Genomic DNA, 19,991 nt, shown 5'->3' with positions numbered 1-19,991 from the left:
GGCAGCGTGGGAGAACACCTCTCCCACATCAAGAGTGCCCCCCTGGCTTTTGTAGACATTGTACACAGTTAGTGAGGAGGATGCCAGGTGTAACACAACACCTTGCACCTCTACACCTGGTCCACAAAAAGGCAGGGGGTCACAAACAGTGTGGGAGACGTGATCTTGGACGAGAATGGCACATCCTCGTGTGACTCCACGTTCATAGGGGAGGAGATGGGAGGTGTATCCAGGTAGCTGAAAGGAGGAATTGTCGGGGAGTAAGGTCTCCTGCAGGAGGAAGACGTGGGGCTGATCCCTAGCGACTGCCTCCTGCAGGAGGGGGAGCTTGTGCCTGATCCCCAAACAGTTCCACTGTATTAGTCGGATGTCTGCAGGGTTTGCTCGCAGGTCATGGGGGGCAGGGGGCTGTCGCCCGAGAGAGAGGCCGGGGCCTCGACCACCGTGTCGACTGTCACTGGTGCCGGCGCTTCCTCTGATGGAGGGGGTGGGAGACAAGGCTCCTGAGCCCTCTGGGATGAGGCAGCGGTGAGTCGAGGCCATGCCCTCCGTTTCGGGCGAGCCGCCCTGCGCGGTAGGGGGTTGGTAGTCTCTGGAGGGGGAGCAGGCAGCCACCTCCTGAAGGTGGGCGAGCTTGCTCCATACCCCTAAACAGTTCCACTGTAGGACTTGGAGGCTGGCAGCGGTGTCTGGCACTGGGGATGATCTGTCTGGGGGCCAAGGGCCCTGCGCTCTTCCTCGATCGCAGCTGTGGCTGGTGTGAGCCCCGAAGGAATGTTGACTGGCATACGAGGGCAAGGCAGAGGAAGCTGGGTGGGTAGCGGCTCTTCCACGGTTGTCTGTGTGGGAGGTGATGCAGGAGGTACCAGGGAAGAAGAGCGCGAGTGTTGTTTTGCCTCCACCACTTGGTCGATGATGACGTTCACAGCCTGTACCAATGGTGCCGTTTCCAGAGGCCTGCCGAGAAGCGTCCCTAGCATCTGAGCCAAGCTTGTAGCAATTTCTGTCCCCATCGTATGCAATTCTTCCCTGGTGAAGACTATGAGAGGAAAGCCCGTGTTGTGGGGCGTGGGTGGAGTAAACTCCTTGACTGTCTGCCGAACTGGGGGGGGGAGGAGGGTGATGGACCTCCGCAGTCGTCGTGTGACGAGTGAGAGCAGGTTGGAGGGGCGGAAACGCTGCCTCGTCTAGCACTGGGGATGCAGTCGCTGCTGGACGGCGTTGCTGGCCCCAAATGAAAGTTCCTGTAGGTGCCGGTTTGTTGCTGCTCGCCTGTTGCTCCTTCACCCAGGTAACTTGGCGTTCTCACCCTCGATCAACAAGTGCATCTTTTGTTGGGCAGCTGGGGTGCCACGCATGATGTTTTCCTGAGCAGTTGGGGCAGCAGGTAGAGACAGCTTCCTTGGCCTTGAACTTGGCCAAGCACCGCTCCGTTTCGTGCGGGCCGCTGCACATTCCACAGACTGTGGCCCGGTTGCAAGTGGCTCTGTAGTGCCCGTATCGCTGGCATCTGTAGCAACGGAGTGGCTCCGGGGTGAAGGGGCGAAGGTAATATTCTCGCCAGTTCCCCAGGTTGATCACAGGGATCAGAGGACCCCGCAGGGTGACGATGACCTGTCGAGTCTCCTCCCTGGTCCGCGCTTTCTGGCAGCGGGTTGCCTCTTCGACCTGAGGGTGCTGTAGCAGTATCTCCATTGGCATCCGCAAGGGATAACCCATGACGACTGCCTTCGTTGACTGTTGGCCAGGCGTCAGCTCGACTAGCTTAACAGGGGAGGCCTCGTCCTGCAGAGCTGTTCTCAAGAGGTCGTATGCTCCCTCGTCCTTCGGCACCAACACCGAGCTTCCATCCCGTCCTATCAGGTTGGAGCAGTGTAGCCCTGGCAGGTGACGCTCTAGTGCAGCCACGGCGTCGTAACTCGTCGCATGCCCGTCCTGGACCGGCACACGGAATGCTGGGAATGCAGAGCGAGGCGGCGGACGCACAGCTACTGACACAGAGGGACGAGCAGCAGGGGGACCCCTGAGAGGAGGCCCAGTACGTACTGCCAGAGAAGGGCCGTTCCCTGGTGACCACGCCTTGATCCCTTGCTTGCCACGGGGGTGAAACCCTCATCATCATGCAGAGCAGGATCAGAAGAGGGGGAGATCTGAGTAGCAGCAGAGCCTCCAACGGGACCTCCAGCCACTTGGGAATACAAGCAGACCTAGCCGGCCTGGGCTCGTGAGAGGGTGCGCAGGTGGGAGCACGAGGCTGCAGACTGAGGGCTCGGTTCATGGGGGTGCCTTGCCATGGAGCAGGGTTGGCAGCCTTGGTGGAAGAGAGGGTGGAGCAGGTGCAACCTCCTCCATAGCCTCATGTCGGCGGGCTGCCTTAGCAGAACGGGTTGAGGCACCACGCAAGTGAGGTACCACGCCTGTAGACTTAGGTAGAGAGGTGTCAGCACAAGAAACCTCGTGAGCTGACGAGTGGGAGCTAGAGTCCGAAAAATGACGCTCCCGCTTCATGCCTGTAGCAGGACATGGGTTGGAGAGCCTTGACTGAGGGAGCGGGAGGCGGGAATGCCCCTGGGGCCTAGGGATGCAAGATCCCTTCATCCTGCACACACAAGCAAAGAAAAACTCAGTCAACACACACACACACACACACACACACACACACACACACACACCACACACACACAACCACTCAAAAGCACAAACAAAAAACAGCAAAAGTGGCCAAGGTCCCTACAGTGACGGGCAACCTATGCTCCCCGTCCTCTAAAGGGCGATGGGAGGCCCCGCCACTGCCCCTTTCGGGTCTTCCCTAAACTAACAGAGCCGACCTCACTGCCTCCTATAACCAGGCCCTAAAGGCCCCCCTTCTTGGAAGTGCCCTAACGGCACCCCTTCAGGGTTTGGCGTCGTACTACAGTGAGGAACACTAACGGCAGGCCAAAAAAAAAAAAAAACACTAACACACTGCCAATCACACACAGGCAAACAGAGACAGAGTCCCAGGAAAACCTGGAAAAACGTCTAAAAAACCTTCCTCAGTACCAGAGACTGAGTCTCAAAAGTGGCAAAAGCTGAAAAAACAGGCGAAAAATCGCCACTAGTAAATAAGACTGAGTCCAGCATTAGTGGGAAAACAGTCAGAGCTCTGCATCAGACGGTGTCTAGGCAGGGAGTGGGGAGTCAGATTGTGGTTCTGTACATCTCACTTGATTGACACCAGGGAAGGGGTGGATGGTGGGGGCACTGATGGTCCCTCTCCGAGGCTTTGTGATAAGATACCTTTTTTTTTTTTTTTTTTTTTGAATGGAAGTAAAGTGTGTAATGTCCAGGTAGTTTGGTGTTGACATTTAGAGGAACTTATTCATGGGAGAGCATGCTGGCCTATTCTCTATACTACTGAAACACTGCAAAAGTTCAGCAAAGAGGGATGGTCAGAAGCTAGTCCCGAGGGCTGATGGAATGGGAGATCCAGCTCTCCCTGTTATCAGCTTTCCATCCACCTTGGGAGTACCGCCTTGTTCAACTGGCATTAAAATCTACTCCCTGTACTAGCTACTAGTTGAAACTGTGAAACTCTTCATATTTTTAAGGTAGTCTGATTCACATCCACATTCACAAACTGCTGAGTGAAGTGATTTCAATACAAGACCTAACGGTTAATTTTCTACATATTTACATTGCTGTGCATAAATCTATTGTAACTTGAATAGTTTCAGAATTAACACAGTACATTGTCTAATCATCATCCTTCTTATCCCTTATACTGCATTGGTCCTTCCAGAATGACAGTGGTGGCAGCTGTGATGGTCCTTGCAGAAGACCACAGTAAATTTTGTATTTTGCTTGTTCATTTATTACCACCTAATTTTATTTATTATGATTAATGAATAGGTGACATGGGTCCCCTCCAGCCTGTCTGAATGTACTACATTGATAGGTCATCCAATGGCCATCTTGGAGTTTCTATAGTATGCTGCCCTACATCTCCTACCACCTTTTTCTTCCACCCAGCTGGGTGGGAAGTGCACTCAGTCACCAAAGTGGCACCACCTACCACCCAGAGACACCTGTGACAGCAGCTCGAAATGGAAGGAGGTGAAAGTGAGGAGGAAAAAGTCTAAATTTGGAGTACATAACCATGGCTCTCCTTACCCTGCCCTGCTTCTCCTTACCCTGCCCTGCTTCTCCTTACCCTACTATGCCATTCTCTGCCATGCCTTGCCATTCTGTACCCTACCCTACATTGCCTCTCTTTACCCTAACCTACCTCTCCTTACTTCACCCTGCCTCATACCCTACCCTGCTGTCCCTCCTTCTATCCTGTCTCGCCTCTCCCTGCTCTGCCCTGGTTTTCCCAACCTTATACTGCCTTTCCCTGCCATGCCTTACCTTTCCCTACCCTACACTGCCTGTCTCTGCAGTTTATTGCCTTTCCCCACCTTATCCTGCCTCTTCTTACTCTACCCTGCATCTCCCCACTCTACTTAGCCTTTCTCTACCCTCCACTGCCTTTCCCTGCCATGTCTTGGTTTTTCCTACCCTGCCTTACCCCTCCTTACTCTACCCCAAATCTCCTTACTCAATTCTGGTTGTTCAGTACCCTATCCTGCCTTTCCATCATGTTTTGCCTTTACTACTGTACTTTGCCTTTCCCTGTCATGCTTTATCTTTACCTACACTACCTTGCCCCCCCCCCTGCCAAGCTTTAACTTTTTCAACCCTACACTACTGATAATTATCTTGTAATGCTGAAGTGGTAATGAATGGAGGTCAAAGAAGCACATACGTGACTACTCCAATGGAAGCAAAGTATTACACTTCTTCCCTCATGTGGTAAACCAGCATAAATATACTGTAAGTTACTTCCATACCTTACCTTGTATGTGACCTTCTATATGAATTGGTGATAAGTGATGAATTTAGTCAAAAAGTGACTTATAACAAGGAAAACAAAATGCCACATAAAATTCACATAGCATGTGTAGTTATATGTATAGTACTTGTGATCTGCTGTTTTAGCTCAAGTACAGTCAAATACTAAAGTCCATTCCTGTCTCAGTTTTCCTTACTGGATTCATAGATGCATGAATGTGACATACTGGGCTAAGGTGCCTATCGTCATTCATCTATGGATGATAATATGCACATATATCACCTCGCAATATTTTACCTGACATGTACTGGCGACGTACATGTACGTCAGCCGCTATATGTACAGATAGAGCCAGCGACATACATGTATGTCAGCAATTTGCTATATTTAACAAAATTCGAAAATTCAAATTAGGCGCCAAAAAATCAGCTGGGATATTCCCGCACTGCTCTAGGCCTCACCCACCAGGTATGAGTCATCACTGCATGCCTGGGCCCGTGTGGGAGCTAGCCACGTCAGTCTGATTTTGACAGTAAGTGAGGACCATGGCACATCGTGGCCTAGCCCAGCACAAGATTGACTCTCTCCTTGAGGTGCCCTATGATGGGGAAAGTGATTCCTCATTAGATGACAATGTGGCTGACAGAGATTATGTCCAGCCATACTCAGAATCTAGCAGTGATGAGAAAATACCATCCCCCAAGAAGGCTAAATATATGGCAGTGAGGATGGTATCCTCCCAGGCAGCCCCACTACCATCAACCCTTCCCACCACCCACCACCACCCTCGATCCTATGACAATTCCTCCAGTGAGGATGGATATCAGGAGGATCCTAGTGCTACCTACGGTCTTCCAAAATGAGTAGAATCTCCCCATAAAGGGCCAGAAGATGTTCAAACAAAAAAATGCAAGGTGAGTAGTGCTTTGTGTTATGCACATGGGGCGAGGAGGACCGTGCCACCGCTGACCTCATAAATTCCTGAATCACCTCAGTCCAGCACTTTTGGCACAGGTAACCTACCCTATGGAAATTCCCCACCTCATTTTACTGCTTCCTCCTCCCTTATTGATAGTGTGGGGACGAAAGGGGAAGGGGAAAGGAAAACAGAAAGTTAGGGGAAAAAAAGGTGATAGTCAGGAGGAAGGTGAGGAGGCAGAAAATATTCCACAGGTGTCTTCCGTTTTCCTTTCCATCCTGGCTACAGGGTCGGTGGTGGTGATGGTGCAGATGGTGAAGCAGAGGATGAAGTGTCGTGGGAGTGGGAGGATGGGAGCAATTTTGTTTCCATTCACCAACCATGTACTCATGGGGACACAGCAGGCTGTACTCTTCCTGAGTTGAACCACTCCTCTAGGAGGATCGATTTCTTCAAAAACTTTTTTACTAGAGAGTTGGTTCTCACAATCTGCATACTTTACAACACATACGCAGCATTCTGCCGTGTCACAGCCCCATACACACCCCATAGCCGGCTGTTTGATGTTGACATATCTGTTGACTAGATGTACCTGTTCCTGGCCTTAGATCTCATGATGGGACTGATAAAAATGAATCAATTACCTTCTTACTGGACTGTGGACCCCCCCTATGTCAACACCCTTCTTTGGCAGAGATATGGGGAGAAACAGATTCCAGTACACTCTCAGCTGGCTCCATTTTTACGATAATGAGGACCCCAGCAATGCAGGCAACACTGACAAGTTGCACCGAATTCGACTAGTGTTTGATCACCTGAGGGCGCGATTCTCATCCTCTTTCTCTTCCTACAGAGACCTGGTCATTGACAAAAGTCTCATGTTATGGAGGGGGAATATTGCCTTCAGGCAATATATCCCAAGCAAAAGACACTACTTTGGTTTCAAAATTTTCATCATGCGTGACTGCAGGACCGGGTATGTGCTGGACATAGTCCTGTACACCAGTGCACAGACGGAAGTTACAGAGGATACGACTGTTGGTCTGTCTGGTGCAGTTGCCAAGACAATTATATAGCCATAACATCATTTGTGGGCACTTCCTGTAGGGACAACTGATACACTAACCCACTTCTCGCTTGGTATTTGCAGCAGCAAGAGACTGGCATCTGCGGTACAGTGGGAAAAAAAAAAAAAAACACGACACATGGTACAGGTGGGCAGGAAACTGCAAAGGAAGGAGGTAGTGCTTTTCCAGACAAACAATATCCTCACCACTGCCTGGCACCACAACCACGAGGTAAACCTCCTTTTGATGGTTCATTGCCCCCTGATGCATATCACAAAGGCCATCGATTACCAAAGTGATAAACGTGTGCATAGTTGGAAGCCTGAGGCTCTAATTGATTACATTATCATTATGCATCAGGTAGACCAGTCAGATGCAATGATATCGAGCATCGAGTTTGCCAGGCCCACGATGATGTGGAACAAGAAACAGTTCTTTCACGTGCTGGATGTAACAGTTTTGAATGCTCACCTCCTCCGCGCCAACACCACAGGATCCAGTGAGACTTTTGAGGACTTCATCAGGGAGCTGTGCAGGGAGCTGATTGGCACCTGCGGTTGTGATCGTGCTCCTAGAAAGCATTCAACTTGTGGTGAAAATCCCCTTCGCCTCACTGAACATCATTTCCCTGAGTTAATGATGGCACCAGGTGTGAAGAGGAATCCCTAACGCAGGTGTCACGTGTGCCAATACAGCACAGTACGGTCAAGAACACAGTGAAAGGACACACGTTACCAGCGTGTGGAGTGTGATGTGGGACTGTGCCTTACACCCTGCTTTAAAAAATAATCACACCCTACTTCAATTGTGAACCATGTGGTGCGTGCGATAAAAGACGCATGTGATCAATCAATCAATCAATCATTTCCTGTGGCACCCGCGGGGATGCATAGGGCCTCGATGAACTCACACCACCACATCCTATCTTGTGCTAACTCCTCAAGATCTCCCCAACACTCATCTCCAGCTTCCCGTCTCATTGTCCTCACCCACGTCTCTTTTGGCCTTCCTCTACCTCTCCTACCAAGTGCCACCCACCCTGGTGTACCTCGTACTATTCCCTGTCTCCTGTACACATGTCCTAGCCACTTCCATCGTGAGAATCTAACATATTCATCGATCGGCTGCACTCCCGTTATTTCTCTAATTCTACTATTTGGTATCCTTTCCCACCACTTAACTCCTAATACTCTTCTAAGTGCCTTATTTTCAAACACCAAGAATTTATTTTCCATAGTCACTGTGCTGTACCAAGACTCGTGTCCATAAATTAAGATACTCCTAACCATTACCTTATAAAGTTTGATTTTTGTATGCACAGAGAAATTGTTATTATTCCAAATATTTTTAAGCATTCCCATTGCCTGATTAGCCTTCTTTAACCTTTCCTCGATTTCAAAGTTCAAAGAACCATCCTTGGCTAAATAAGTACCTAAATATTTAAACCTATCAACTTGCTTTACAACCATACCTCCAATTACACATTCCCGTGCATTTTCCATATTCATATTGATTATTTCAGTTTTTCCACAATTAATAACCAAACCCACCTTGCGACCTTCACTCACCAAACAGTCCAACACTCTCTGCATCTCTTCTGGCCCATCACAAATCAAAACTATATCATCTGCATAATCTAAATCCAAAAGTTTCCTGTTCTCTCCCCAAAGTATACCTGCACCGGTTTCTGTTCCAACGCGTTTCATAATGTAATCAATGACCAATATAAATAGTAAAGGCGATAGAACACCACCTTGAATTACTCCGGACTTTACTTCAAACGAATCACTCAGACAACCATCAACCATCACTTTACAAAATGTGTCCTCATGCATGTTCATAATGACCCTCACAAACTCCTCTGGTATTCCATAATCTCATGATCTTCCCCATAGTCTCTCTCGAAACACTATCAAAAGCATGTGAAATTTATATAATTGTAAATAATATGTAATTATAATTATCTCAATAGTATGTAATATGATAAAACTAGTGTTAGTGATTTCATAATAGTAAGTAAAGTAAAATAAGTTACATAGGTATGTGTGTGTGTGCGAGAAAGAATACTAAGTGAAAGGACACGATGCAGATATCTTACCATGCGATAAAAAAAAAACAGTATTGCATTGAGTGTGAGAGAAATCACACCAAGAATGTGTAGACTATGAACAGAATTATAAGTTATGTGGAAAACAAATATAATGTACAGTATAATACGAGTGGGCACAGACCTTCTACGTCAGAGACATAGAATATGAACTATTACGAATATTAAGTGGGCAATCCAACTCACTCACTCGCTTGTCATAATGCGCCAACATACATAACTATGTTTGGGGACACTTCCTATATCATCTATATTCCCAACAGGAGTGTCCTTGGCTCGAATAGCATAGTTACCGACAAAGAAAATGCAGAGCTTCTGCCTCCTCTCGCTCTGTGGTGGCAACAGGCGGTGAAGGTTACGGGCGTTACTCCGAAGTTTTCAGCTGCCTGCTCAGGGAATCAACCTCAAAATCGACCTAAATGGCTTCTGTGAATACTTTTATGGTTGTTCTCCATGTTTTCTCATCATTTCTAACCTATCTAGCAAAAAAAAAAAAAAAAAAAAGGTTGAAATTTGGCCAGCACCACGGCTCCATGAGGGTCCAAAGTCTGCCGGCACACAGCGGGTTAATCATCAATAATCCAGTAAAGAGAAAGATGAAGAGAATGTGAATGGATTTTAATATTTGATTATACATACCACAATAACGTGCTTACAGTGTTTTTAGCCTTGGAAGTTAGTAAACAACTTGTGTTTTAGTACTCCAAATCACGAAAGTCACCTCCCACAGTTCTTGCATGTTGTGAGAGGTGGTGGCAGGTCACACTGCCTCACACCATCCTGGGCGAACTGTGCTCACTGCCAGCACAAAACGCCTCTTCTATAACTCGCTTCCCTCTGGCTGGAGCACCTACATACCTATAGTTTTTTTCAAAGATGAATGGAATGAGTCTAGTTTGTCTGATATGTTTGGTTAGGTAGAAGTGGGTCAAAACAGCTGATGAAAATTCCCTCTTTTTCCGTATCTCCCGTGCCAGGTACATGAACAGAATAAGTCATGTCACATTAGCTCCATTTGTCTGCCTAAACATTGCTTTATGTTTGATGAGTGGCTCACTTAGGTCAAACCCAGCCTGCCCAGACATGTCACATCCCTCAATCTTGCACCGCCAGTCATGAAATCATGACGCCACTCGGTTTCTCCCGACTCCATTCCCCATCGACCAACAGGCCGGAAAGTATGACCAACCACCTCAGAAGCACCTGCTACCACCCACTGACAGCTGTGAGAGTGACTGAATGGGAGAAGGTGGAAATAGGAGGGACAAAAATGATATAAGGTCACACCAACCCATATCCTTCCCAGCATCCCTCCTCAAGCCAAGGCCATGCCAGTCCACCTCCGTGCTGAGCTGTTCCCCTCATTCCTCGGAAGTGGACCCTTCTCGAAGTCAAGAGAAATAAGAGTGAGGCAGAGGAGCATGCAAACAACATGTGGACCAATTGTGAGGACAGTGATGGTGTGATAGGAACACATAACATCTCTAGCACTTGGGAGGTCAGCAATGAAGAGTTACCAGGAGAGAGAAGGAAAAAGAGGAGAAGGGAGGGGAGGGAGAGTGAACACGCTTCCTCCACCACCACCCTCGGAATGTAGTCCCCCATCTTCCGCATACCCTCACCCTGATCACCCGGGTCATCTCCCCCATCTTAGACAACCTCTCCAGATCGCCAGCATCCTCACCCACACTGCCTGCATCCTCACCCACACTGCCTGCATCCTCAACATCACCGTCTGTGTCTTCACCGGCACTGCCTGCATTCTCAACCCAACAGCCAGGCCCATCCAGGAACTCACCTGCACCTCCATTCCCACCACTGAGGAGACTGGGCAAGTCAAATGGGCGTGGGACTCCCTCACCACTTCCGCCATCGTAAGTGATCCAGGTCACATTAAAGGAGGGATGGTGGTTTATCCCAACATCCACTCCTTGGATGCCTCCAACAGCTATGTGACAGGCGAAGAGGAGGTCGAGTACTGTAGCGTGTTCATGATGAGAAATGTGACAAACACCATTTGCATTCTTATCACAAAACACTACTAAGCTTTCGTTTCGGCAGGCCGAGTCTTGTCATAAGTTTTGGCTGTGGTGACATGATGTACTTCACGAGGAGTTCCTGGTGTTCCTTGCCTGTTTATGCTCATGCAACAATACAAGAATCGTGTGCTGATCTCATACTGATTGCATGATTTGATTATTGACACACCAGTGTTTGAGAAGTGCATGAACCGTGATTGATTCTTGCTGATGCTACAGTTCATGCTTTTTGCCAACTGTTACCTCTGCCAATGACTGCTTGAGGAAGATTCGCAACATTTTAGACGCTCAAGGAATTGTACAGGAAATACTTTGTGACCTAATGTAATGTGATTGACAAGACTTCTTTCGTTTAAGGGGCTGCTTGTTTTCAGGCAAAATGACAGTGGTTTGATACAAAGAATTTTGTGATGTGTGACAAGGTGGAGGAGAGTCGGCCCGTCTGACAGGTGTCACATTTGTGCTTCAATCGACCTACCTGGCACGTGTTACAGTTGTGCTTCTGAGAACTACCTGGTAAGACCAGTACGTATCCAGGGACGTGCAAGAAGGAGGTGCGCTGCTACAGTATGTGAGCCGCCACACCACAAAACATGTCTAGATGAGGAAGAAAGTTACAACTACAGTATATGTGCTGGGTGCAAGGGAAAAAGATAAATGTGTAAATATCCTGGTTTTACGAAAAATATAGATATAATTTATGCAATAATGAATCAGGAGACAATGGCAAGTAAAAATGCAGTGCACTACACACAAGCAAAATCAAAAGTGACAACCGGAGAGTGCTGCCGAGTGTAGCAGTGGCTCAATCGGTAGAGAGTTGGCCTGCAGTCCTGAGGGACCCGGGTTCAAATCTCGCTGAGGCAGGGAACAGTTTAAGGATTTGAATTTCATAAAATCAGACTTTACTGATCTACCAGAAGCCCCGCCGACATTTCGTAAAAATACCCCCGCTAATACCAATACACCAGTTCTGTATGAGACAGCCCTAGCATGTATTCAGTATGGACGGTGGGTGTTAGTGCCGAAGTGGTGACATGTAGAGGTGTGCGGTACGTAGGAGGACTACTGGGCTTTGAAAGCAGGCTGTGAAGCCTATGCCCAGAGTCGGTCACATAAAAAAAAAAAAAAAAAAAAAGCACACCGTTATGCGAAGAATAATGTACATTTGTGTAAATACCCTGTTTTAGTACATAAGAAAGTAAATAATTAATATAACAGTGAATATGGAGACAGTGGTGAGTGACACTGCATTGTGCTACACAGTCGTGAAAGTGAAAGCAACACTTGCTACATAGTTACTGTGGATTGCTACAACTGTAAGAGCAAAGGCTAGTATGGGCAGAGATAGAAAATTACCTTGTAACTGCATAATTAGTCACTTCCCGCACGTGCAGTGGCGGACTAGACATGCTGTTTCGTGCCCGCCTAGCTTACCTTTGTTTTCTGACCGTACAAAACACCACTTCTTTAACTTCCTCTGCCTCTAGCCGTGGACCACATACGGACTTCCAGTTTCTTTCAAGGGTAAATGGAAAGACTAAAGTTTGTGTGGTCAAAATTTTAAAATATTTTGTTAATCATAAGTGGGTCAAAACAGCTCGCAAAACACCCTATTTTTCCCCTATCTCCCACACCAGCAACGTTGGTTAAAAAAACACATTGCTGCAGCCAAAAGATTAATTCTTTAAATAACCTTGAGATGAAGGCATTAAATACAAAATGTGTTGAGCAAAACAACTGTTTCTCTATGGTAATATCTAATTAAAGCCAACAGTGGTACATAACTGGGTCTGGCAACTGAGCGCCCGTGATCCAACCCCAACCCACACTCCAATTTAGAAACCAATACAGCCAACACTGGTATGTAACTGGGTCTGGTTAGTAAGGCCAGGGTGTAGCAGCCGTGGCTCAGTTGGGCACAGCACTCTGACCAAAGGGTCAAAAGTTCGAGTCCACCCAATGGTCATTGGTAGACATCAGGATGGGCATCTGGTCATAAAGTGCTACACGCTCCAAACCAAAAGTCCTCTATCCAGGGACAACGCCTTAGCCCTTATCGACAAAAGGGGACACAGTGTAAAACTCAGTAAAAGAAAAGTAAATATTTATCTCCCTTTTACTTTTACACTTGCAGGAGCTTAGGAGCCCAGAACTATTCTACTTGGTCCTGACATTTAACTAAAGGGTGACCCACCTCTAAACGGGTCATCCTTATGTTAAATATTAGGACTTCGTTTCTCAGTCCTGACATTTAACGTAAGGATGACCCGCTTCGTTTCTCAGTCCTGACATTTAACATAATGGTGATCCACTTCGTTTCTCAGTCCTAATATTTAACGAAAAGGGTGACCCGCTTTGTTTCCCATGAGTAACATTATGTGAGGAATAAACAACAACCTTTAACAATGTAAACTCTTACTGGCTCCATTTGGCCACTGTGTCTTAATATCACTATAAATAACAATATTCAGCTTGAACGAGACTTACTAATTGTGGAGTTTATAACTAACATTTATTTACCCTTGCAATGTGATACGTCTCCATAAAGATGAATAAAAAGGTCTGACAACCACAAAATTAATCAACAAAATGATTTACAATACTGGAACTAACAAATATGTTTGCTCAAGGAGAGAGAGAGAGAGAGAGAGAGAGAGAGAGAGAGAAGGGGGGGGGATATAGATTCGCTGTTTTAAAGTATTTAAGTGGCCCACCATTCATAGCATCCTTCACATTAGTGCATTTTACCATCAGGAGGGACTGCCTAGTGGATAAGAACGACCCGATCACCCCCCTCCGGCATAGGTTTGATAAGCTATGCCCTGGAAAGGACCCAGCAGATGGACGTGTGTTGCAGATAGCAGAAGCCACACCAGAGCCGCGTACATTAAGAACTCACCTTCCCTTTTCACTCCTCCACCCTCACCTCCTGGACATTGGAAAGGTGGGAAACTTTATGCTAATGTCATTGTTTTTTCTAAAGGTTCATCTGAAGGAGAACCTGACGGACTGAAGGCTGAAACTGTTCTCCTGCTGCTTTCCATCCTCCTTCAAGGAGATGAGGAAAGTGCCAAGGAGAGTTCCTCTTATTGGACTGCAGGACTGCCTGGTTAAATCGGTGCTCCAGTGTGAAGGAGTGCCTGTCCAGCACCAGCAATCTTTTCCAAGTTATGAGCATCTACACGCTATATACGTGCAACACAAACCTTTGTTCCTCCCTCTAATACATAATTATCTAACTTTATCATTGCTGGAGTCTTTAACGTTAAAAACACTGCCAGGAACGAACAATGGAATAGCAACTACCGAGGCCACGATATTGCCTTACAACTCCACAACATTTACATTCTCAGTGACACCTCACGTAATACCGTCCTCCCATACCAGGCAAACCATTCCCCGTCCTTTCCAAAAATCACAGTCTTTTCACCATCACAAGCGCTGAACACAACCTCATGAACGGAACCCATACTCGCTACAGATCATAGCCCGTCATTATCACCACAGAAACACAGTCCAAACCAGAGCCATCACGATGCACGTACACAAACTGGGAGAAATCAGAATGGACAAAATTCACCGAAGAAACAGAACAATATTTCAGGATACTAAAAACATACCCATTACCAATATTAACAGGCATATTCAACAACGTACTTAGGGCAGACAAACACTATATTCCATGAGACAACAAAAAACATTAAAACCTAGGGCAAACACCATATTCTATGAGACAACAAAAAACATTACAACCCAACGTTACCCCGGAGATTGCCCGCCTCGTAAGACAATGTGACAGACTTGAACATTAACTCCCCTCTCTCCCACTCTGAAGACACCATCGCAAGGCTCTAAGTACTAAACAATAAGATCAACAGAATTACTGCAAAGAAACGGAAAACTGAAAGAACTTTATAGCAACAATTAATTACTCTACAGGTCCAGCTCGGCCCTATAAAATAAATATATCATAAAAACACAGACTTGCATCTCCAAGACCCAGGCCTCCATCAGTTACAATACCTAACACATCCCTTCCTACAAAAAACAAGCAAACATACTTGTTCACCACTCCGCAAACATGTCATTCAACACAAGCAATAACCTTTCAGAGTAGACAATCATATCCACTCTATTACAGTGTAACCACCTTCCTTTTAGAAGAAACATGTAACATTATCAAGAAAATAGAGAACTCTACAAACAAAGGGTCGTATGGGATTGGCAACATGCAGTTGAAGCATATTTGACCACAAGGCATCCAGGCCTTCACAAACATCAGCAGATACTCATCACTTACTGTACCATTCCCATTATTTTCAAGCATGGAACTGTTATCACTTTAAATAAACCAAACATGGACCCATAGCACTACTTAGGCCACCATCCAATATAAATGAACGCCTCATTTAGGTACATCTCAGAGGCACATCTCGTGTCCCCCTTGCTCCTTCACAACACAACACTCTACAAACTTACTAACCTCACACAACAAGCACTGGAGGACATCAGCTCTGCGGCACCCGAACAACGCACGCTTCTCAAGACAAATCATCTGTAAAACTTTAATGCCATCCCCCGACACAAACTAATCACCAAGATACATGACACAAAATTATATGGCGAACAACACCAAACGATGGCCTGCCAACTAATTGTTTGGTAGACATAAACGTTATGGAAAATTTTCCCCATTTAGAGGTGTCGACCATCCAGTGGTACGATGTTTCATAGGCTTCCAAACGCTTAAACCATATGCCCATCATTTTGTGTTTCATCCTCTGGTTCTGACTATGACAATTACACATAAGAGGTAAGTATTACCTCTCATGAAGGACACCTCTCAATGAGGAAAAATATCCACAAGCTTGTTGCAGTGGAACAAAAGAAGAAGGCATATACTGAATAGTTAGCGAGTAGAGGTAGGGGAGAAGAGGAGAGAGAGAAGAGAGAGGTATATATGAGCAAGAGAAGGGAGGTGAAGAGACTGGTGAAGGAGAGTAAGAAGAAAGTGGATGAAGAGTTTGGGAGGAAACTGAGTGTGAAATGGAGGGAGAGTAAGAAATTGTTTCGGAAGGAGGTAAAGAAAGTAAGGCAGTGTGAAAGGGGAAATAGTAGGGGAGTGAAAGATAGGAATAATAGAGTGTTGGTGGAGAAGAGAGAGAACTTGAGGAGATGGAAGGAGCACTTTGAGGATTTGTTGAATGTAGAGAGTGAGAGCAGTGCGAGTATAAGTGGTTAGAGAATGGCTGGGAGAAGAAGAGATGAGAGGAGGGAGGAAGAGATCAGTAGGGCGGAAGTAGTGGAAACAATGAAGAAGATCAAGTTGGGAAAGGCCCCAGGAATTGATGGAGTGTGTGGTGAAATGATGAGGTATGGGGGTGAGATTGTTGTGGAGTGGATATGGAAGTTGTGTAAATTGGCTTGGGAAGAGGGAAGAGTTCCAGAGGACTGGAAATCAGGTATAATTGTTCCTTTATGCAATGGAAAAGGGGAGAGAGAAGTATGTGGTAACCATAGGGGTATTTGCCTTCTTAGTGTGACTGGTAAAATATATGGTAGAATGCTCATTGATAGGCTTAGGCATTTGACAGAGGAGCTAGTTGGTGAAGAACAAGGTGGATTTAGGAAGGGAAAAGGGTGTGTAGATCAGATATTTGTTCTAAGATGTTTAGTGGAGAAGTATCTAGAGAAGGGAAAGAAAGTATATGCTGCCTTCATGGACTTGGAGAAAGCTTATGACAGAATAGATAGGCAAGGTATGTGAAAGGTATTAAGAATATATAGAGTGGAGGGGAAATTGTTGATTGCTGTGAAGAGTATGTACGAAAGAGCTAGAGCTACGGTGTGAGTGGATGGTGTGCTGAGTGAGTTCTTTGATCTCAATGTGGGACTGAAACAGGGTTGTGTGATGTCTCCAAGGCTGTTTAATATATACATGGATGGGGTTGTAAAGGAGGTGCAAGGTAAGGCAGTGGATGTAGGGGTGGCTTTAATGAATGAAGGTGAGATTTGGAAGATTCCGGTGTTGCTGTTTGCTGATGATACAGTACAGTATTGTTGAGTGAAGATGAATGGGAGTTGCAAGGTTTGGTGAATGAATTTGGGACAGTGTTTAGGAGGAGGAAGCTGAAAGTTAATGTAAACAAAAGTAAAGTTATGATGTTTGAGAGGAATGAAGTCACAGAATGTACATTGAGGCTGGATGGTGAGGATATGGAGAATGTGAGTACATTCAAGTACTTGGGTAGTGTGATGAGTGAGGATGGAACTTTGGGGGATGAAGCGCGTGAAAGGGTACAGCAGGGAAGGAAGGTTGTTGGCTCACTGAAAGCAGTGATGAAGATTAGGAGAAATACAGTGATGTGGTTTGGACATGTGGAGAGAATGCAGAATGAAAGACTGACTAAGAGGGTGTATGTAGGTGAGATGGAGGGAGGGAGAGGGAAGCGTAGACCGAGGATGAGGTGGAGGGATGGAGTTGAGAGGTATATGAGGGGGGGGGTGAGTTGGGGGGAGGGTAGTCAAATGGTGGGTGACAGCGACTTGGAGGCGTTTTGTCTGCGGCCACCCTTTGCGGGATTAGGGCGTCGGGCTATAGATAGATAGATAGATAGATGTTGTATTGCAAGGCAAGTCATCACGACCATGAAATTTTTCTAACAGAGTTCCTCAAGGCTCCGTTCTCTCACCTACACTCCTCATCTTATACGAGTACATGTATGATATTCAGACACCCCAACCATCCACAAACATTGCCTCATATGCAGATGACATCATAATTACAACCACACACCACATTCCAGACACAGCCTGCACACTGTAACAGGACTAATTCAACCTCCTGGAGACTTGGGTTGAAGACAAAAGGTTGACCATCGCCCTCCAGCCAAATCCATCACCACACTCATCACCAGCATTAAACATGGATAAAGATTCTCCCCTCACATAAAACGTAAAATAATGTGGCTGTGCCACAGGCACCCTCCACGAAGAAGCTTGGAGTATACAGTATATGACACCAGACTCACCTTCAACGGCCATGGACAAGAAAGCAAGAGGCGGTGCTCCCCCAGACTCAGTGCACTTAGAGCAACTGCAGAGCCAGACTTTGGCCATCAAAAAGAAACACTCCTTGCACTATTGACAATTCATTTGATCAGTAACGTCCTATGCCTCGCCGGCATGGGATCCCATCCTATCTAATACTCACTCCAATATCTTTTAAACCATATAGAACAACGCCCTATACATAGCCACTGGCTGCACCAGAACCATTCCAACAGCTCTTTTCTACTCTGAAACAAGTCCTCCTGCCAGAGAATACAGTGATATGAGTGGCACACAATTCTATGCATCAGCCTGTACCAGTACACAACACCCATGTCATTACATGACAGACATACACAACACACAAAGGCACATAAAATAATCACCACACTAACACTGTTAAATCTATTTCAACAATTCAACAATATAGCACCTCCAGACATTCCAGTACTAGTGATGAAGAAATACCTACATTCTTACTTCATGCACAGGGCAATACAACACCTCGATCAGAATACTATATCACAATCACCCCCTCCTGACATCCATCTATGGGCGGTGCCCTTTAATAAGCATGATAAAGTTCATCTACCTCAGTTTAGAGCAGAACTTCACCCAGCCCTAGTCAGCTACCAGCTTAGATTTGGACTGGAAGGTCACAGAGAAGACACTCGTCTGACCTGTAGAATAAGTTCACACTGTATAACACACACAGTCCCATTCCACAGGTATCAGATGCCCTAAGCGAATGTGGCGCTGTTCCCTCCTTCAGATTTTAATGAATTTTAGGCTTGGAAGATATGCAAACATTTTGTGGAAATTACTTCTATTACTGTCGCACCTAAAGGATGCTTGATCTGCAAGAATTTAATTGAATATTTTCATATTTGGCGGAAATTGGCGTCCTTCCAGTCAACCTGCCCTAGGCGGTCACCTAGTGGTAGGAACGGCTCTGTACACACAATGGAACACTGCACAGTACATGCCACACTACGATGCAGACACAGTATCAGCGGTTTAGGGAACATATGGAACAACACCAAAGTGCAGCTGTTCACCTGCTGTGGACGGGTTGTCTTGATCAGACAGGCGGGGGAAGCGCAACAGCAACAGTGACAACAACAACACTTGAATATTTGGTACGTCCTCAGCCAAGCAAGTGAGCTTACGTTATTTGCAGTGATACCAGGAGTCTGCTTTAATAATCGTATTTTCTTATATGACCGTTTTTTGTATGCAACTTGGGGCACTTTGACTTTTTTCGAAGTACGATGTATATTATATATATATATACATATATACTGTATATATTATATACAATATACATATAAAATGTAGCACTAGCCGTGTGTGTGTGTGTGTGTGTGTGTGTGTGTGTGTGTGTGTGTGTGTGTGTGTTTTGGGTGGCCGAAACTACACATTCAAACCGCACCAAAATTGGCACAGAAATCGCAAAAAATTCGCTGATGTGAAAAAACTTGGTCCCATCACGACTGAAAAACTTTTATTATATTTAATAAGAGATCACATTTTGACCAAAAAACGCTGCTCCTGGCGCTCGGCATAGGATCTCCGTAGATTTTTTTGCCCACAGGTACAACTTAAGTATTTCGGACTTGTGTTCACACAACTTGAGTTCCATTCCCGAAGCTTCAAATAACACGATCAATTGGTTAGCTGCAAAAAATCCAAGTGACAACGTTACACTAGAACAGCACATAAGTGCAAGAGGCCTCCACAGGAGCAAGTGAGAGAGGCCCGAAGGGCCCACGAGCACTTGTGTGTGTGTGTGTGTATATATATATATATATATATATAGAGAGAGAGAGAGAGAGAGAGAGAGAGAGAGAGAGAGACCTATAGGACCCATTAGTCTTCCATAGGTTTTCCATATGTACTTGCCCCCCCTGTACTTTAGTTTCCCAGATAATAT

At 46.0% G+C, this 19,991-nt stretch overlaps 1 protein-coding gene across 1 annotated transcript in view; it reads left to right on the top strand.

The window, feature by feature from the left end:
• The first annotated feature begins 10,398 nt into the window (after positions 1-10,398).
• The window catches only part of LOC145391150 (sulfotransferase 1A1-like), a 60,739-nt gene continuing 51,146 nt past the window's right edge, over positions 10,399-19,991 (top strand). Inside the window, exons 1-3 of the mRNA XM_080265830.1 lie at positions 10,399-10,464; positions 10,634-10,941; positions 13,763-13,952. Of these exons, the coding sequence (XP_080121956.1) occupies positions 10,399-10,464; positions 10,634-10,941; positions 13,763-13,952 (564 nt within the window). The remainder of the gene's footprint in view (positions 10,465-10,633; positions 10,942-13,762; positions 13,953-19,991) is intronic.

Source organism: Coenobita brevimanus, chromosome 17 (assembly GCF_032717465.1).
Source record: "Coenobita brevimanus isolate Jiangsu-jjx chromosome 17, ASM3271746v2, whole genome shotgun sequence".
Classification (NCBI taxonomy): Eukaryota; Metazoa; Arthropoda; class Malacostraca; order Decapoda; family Coenobitidae; genus Coenobita; species Coenobita brevimanus.
The sequence above is the reverse complement of the archived record's forward strand: the minus strand, read 5'-3'. Positions and strand labels throughout refer to the sequence as shown.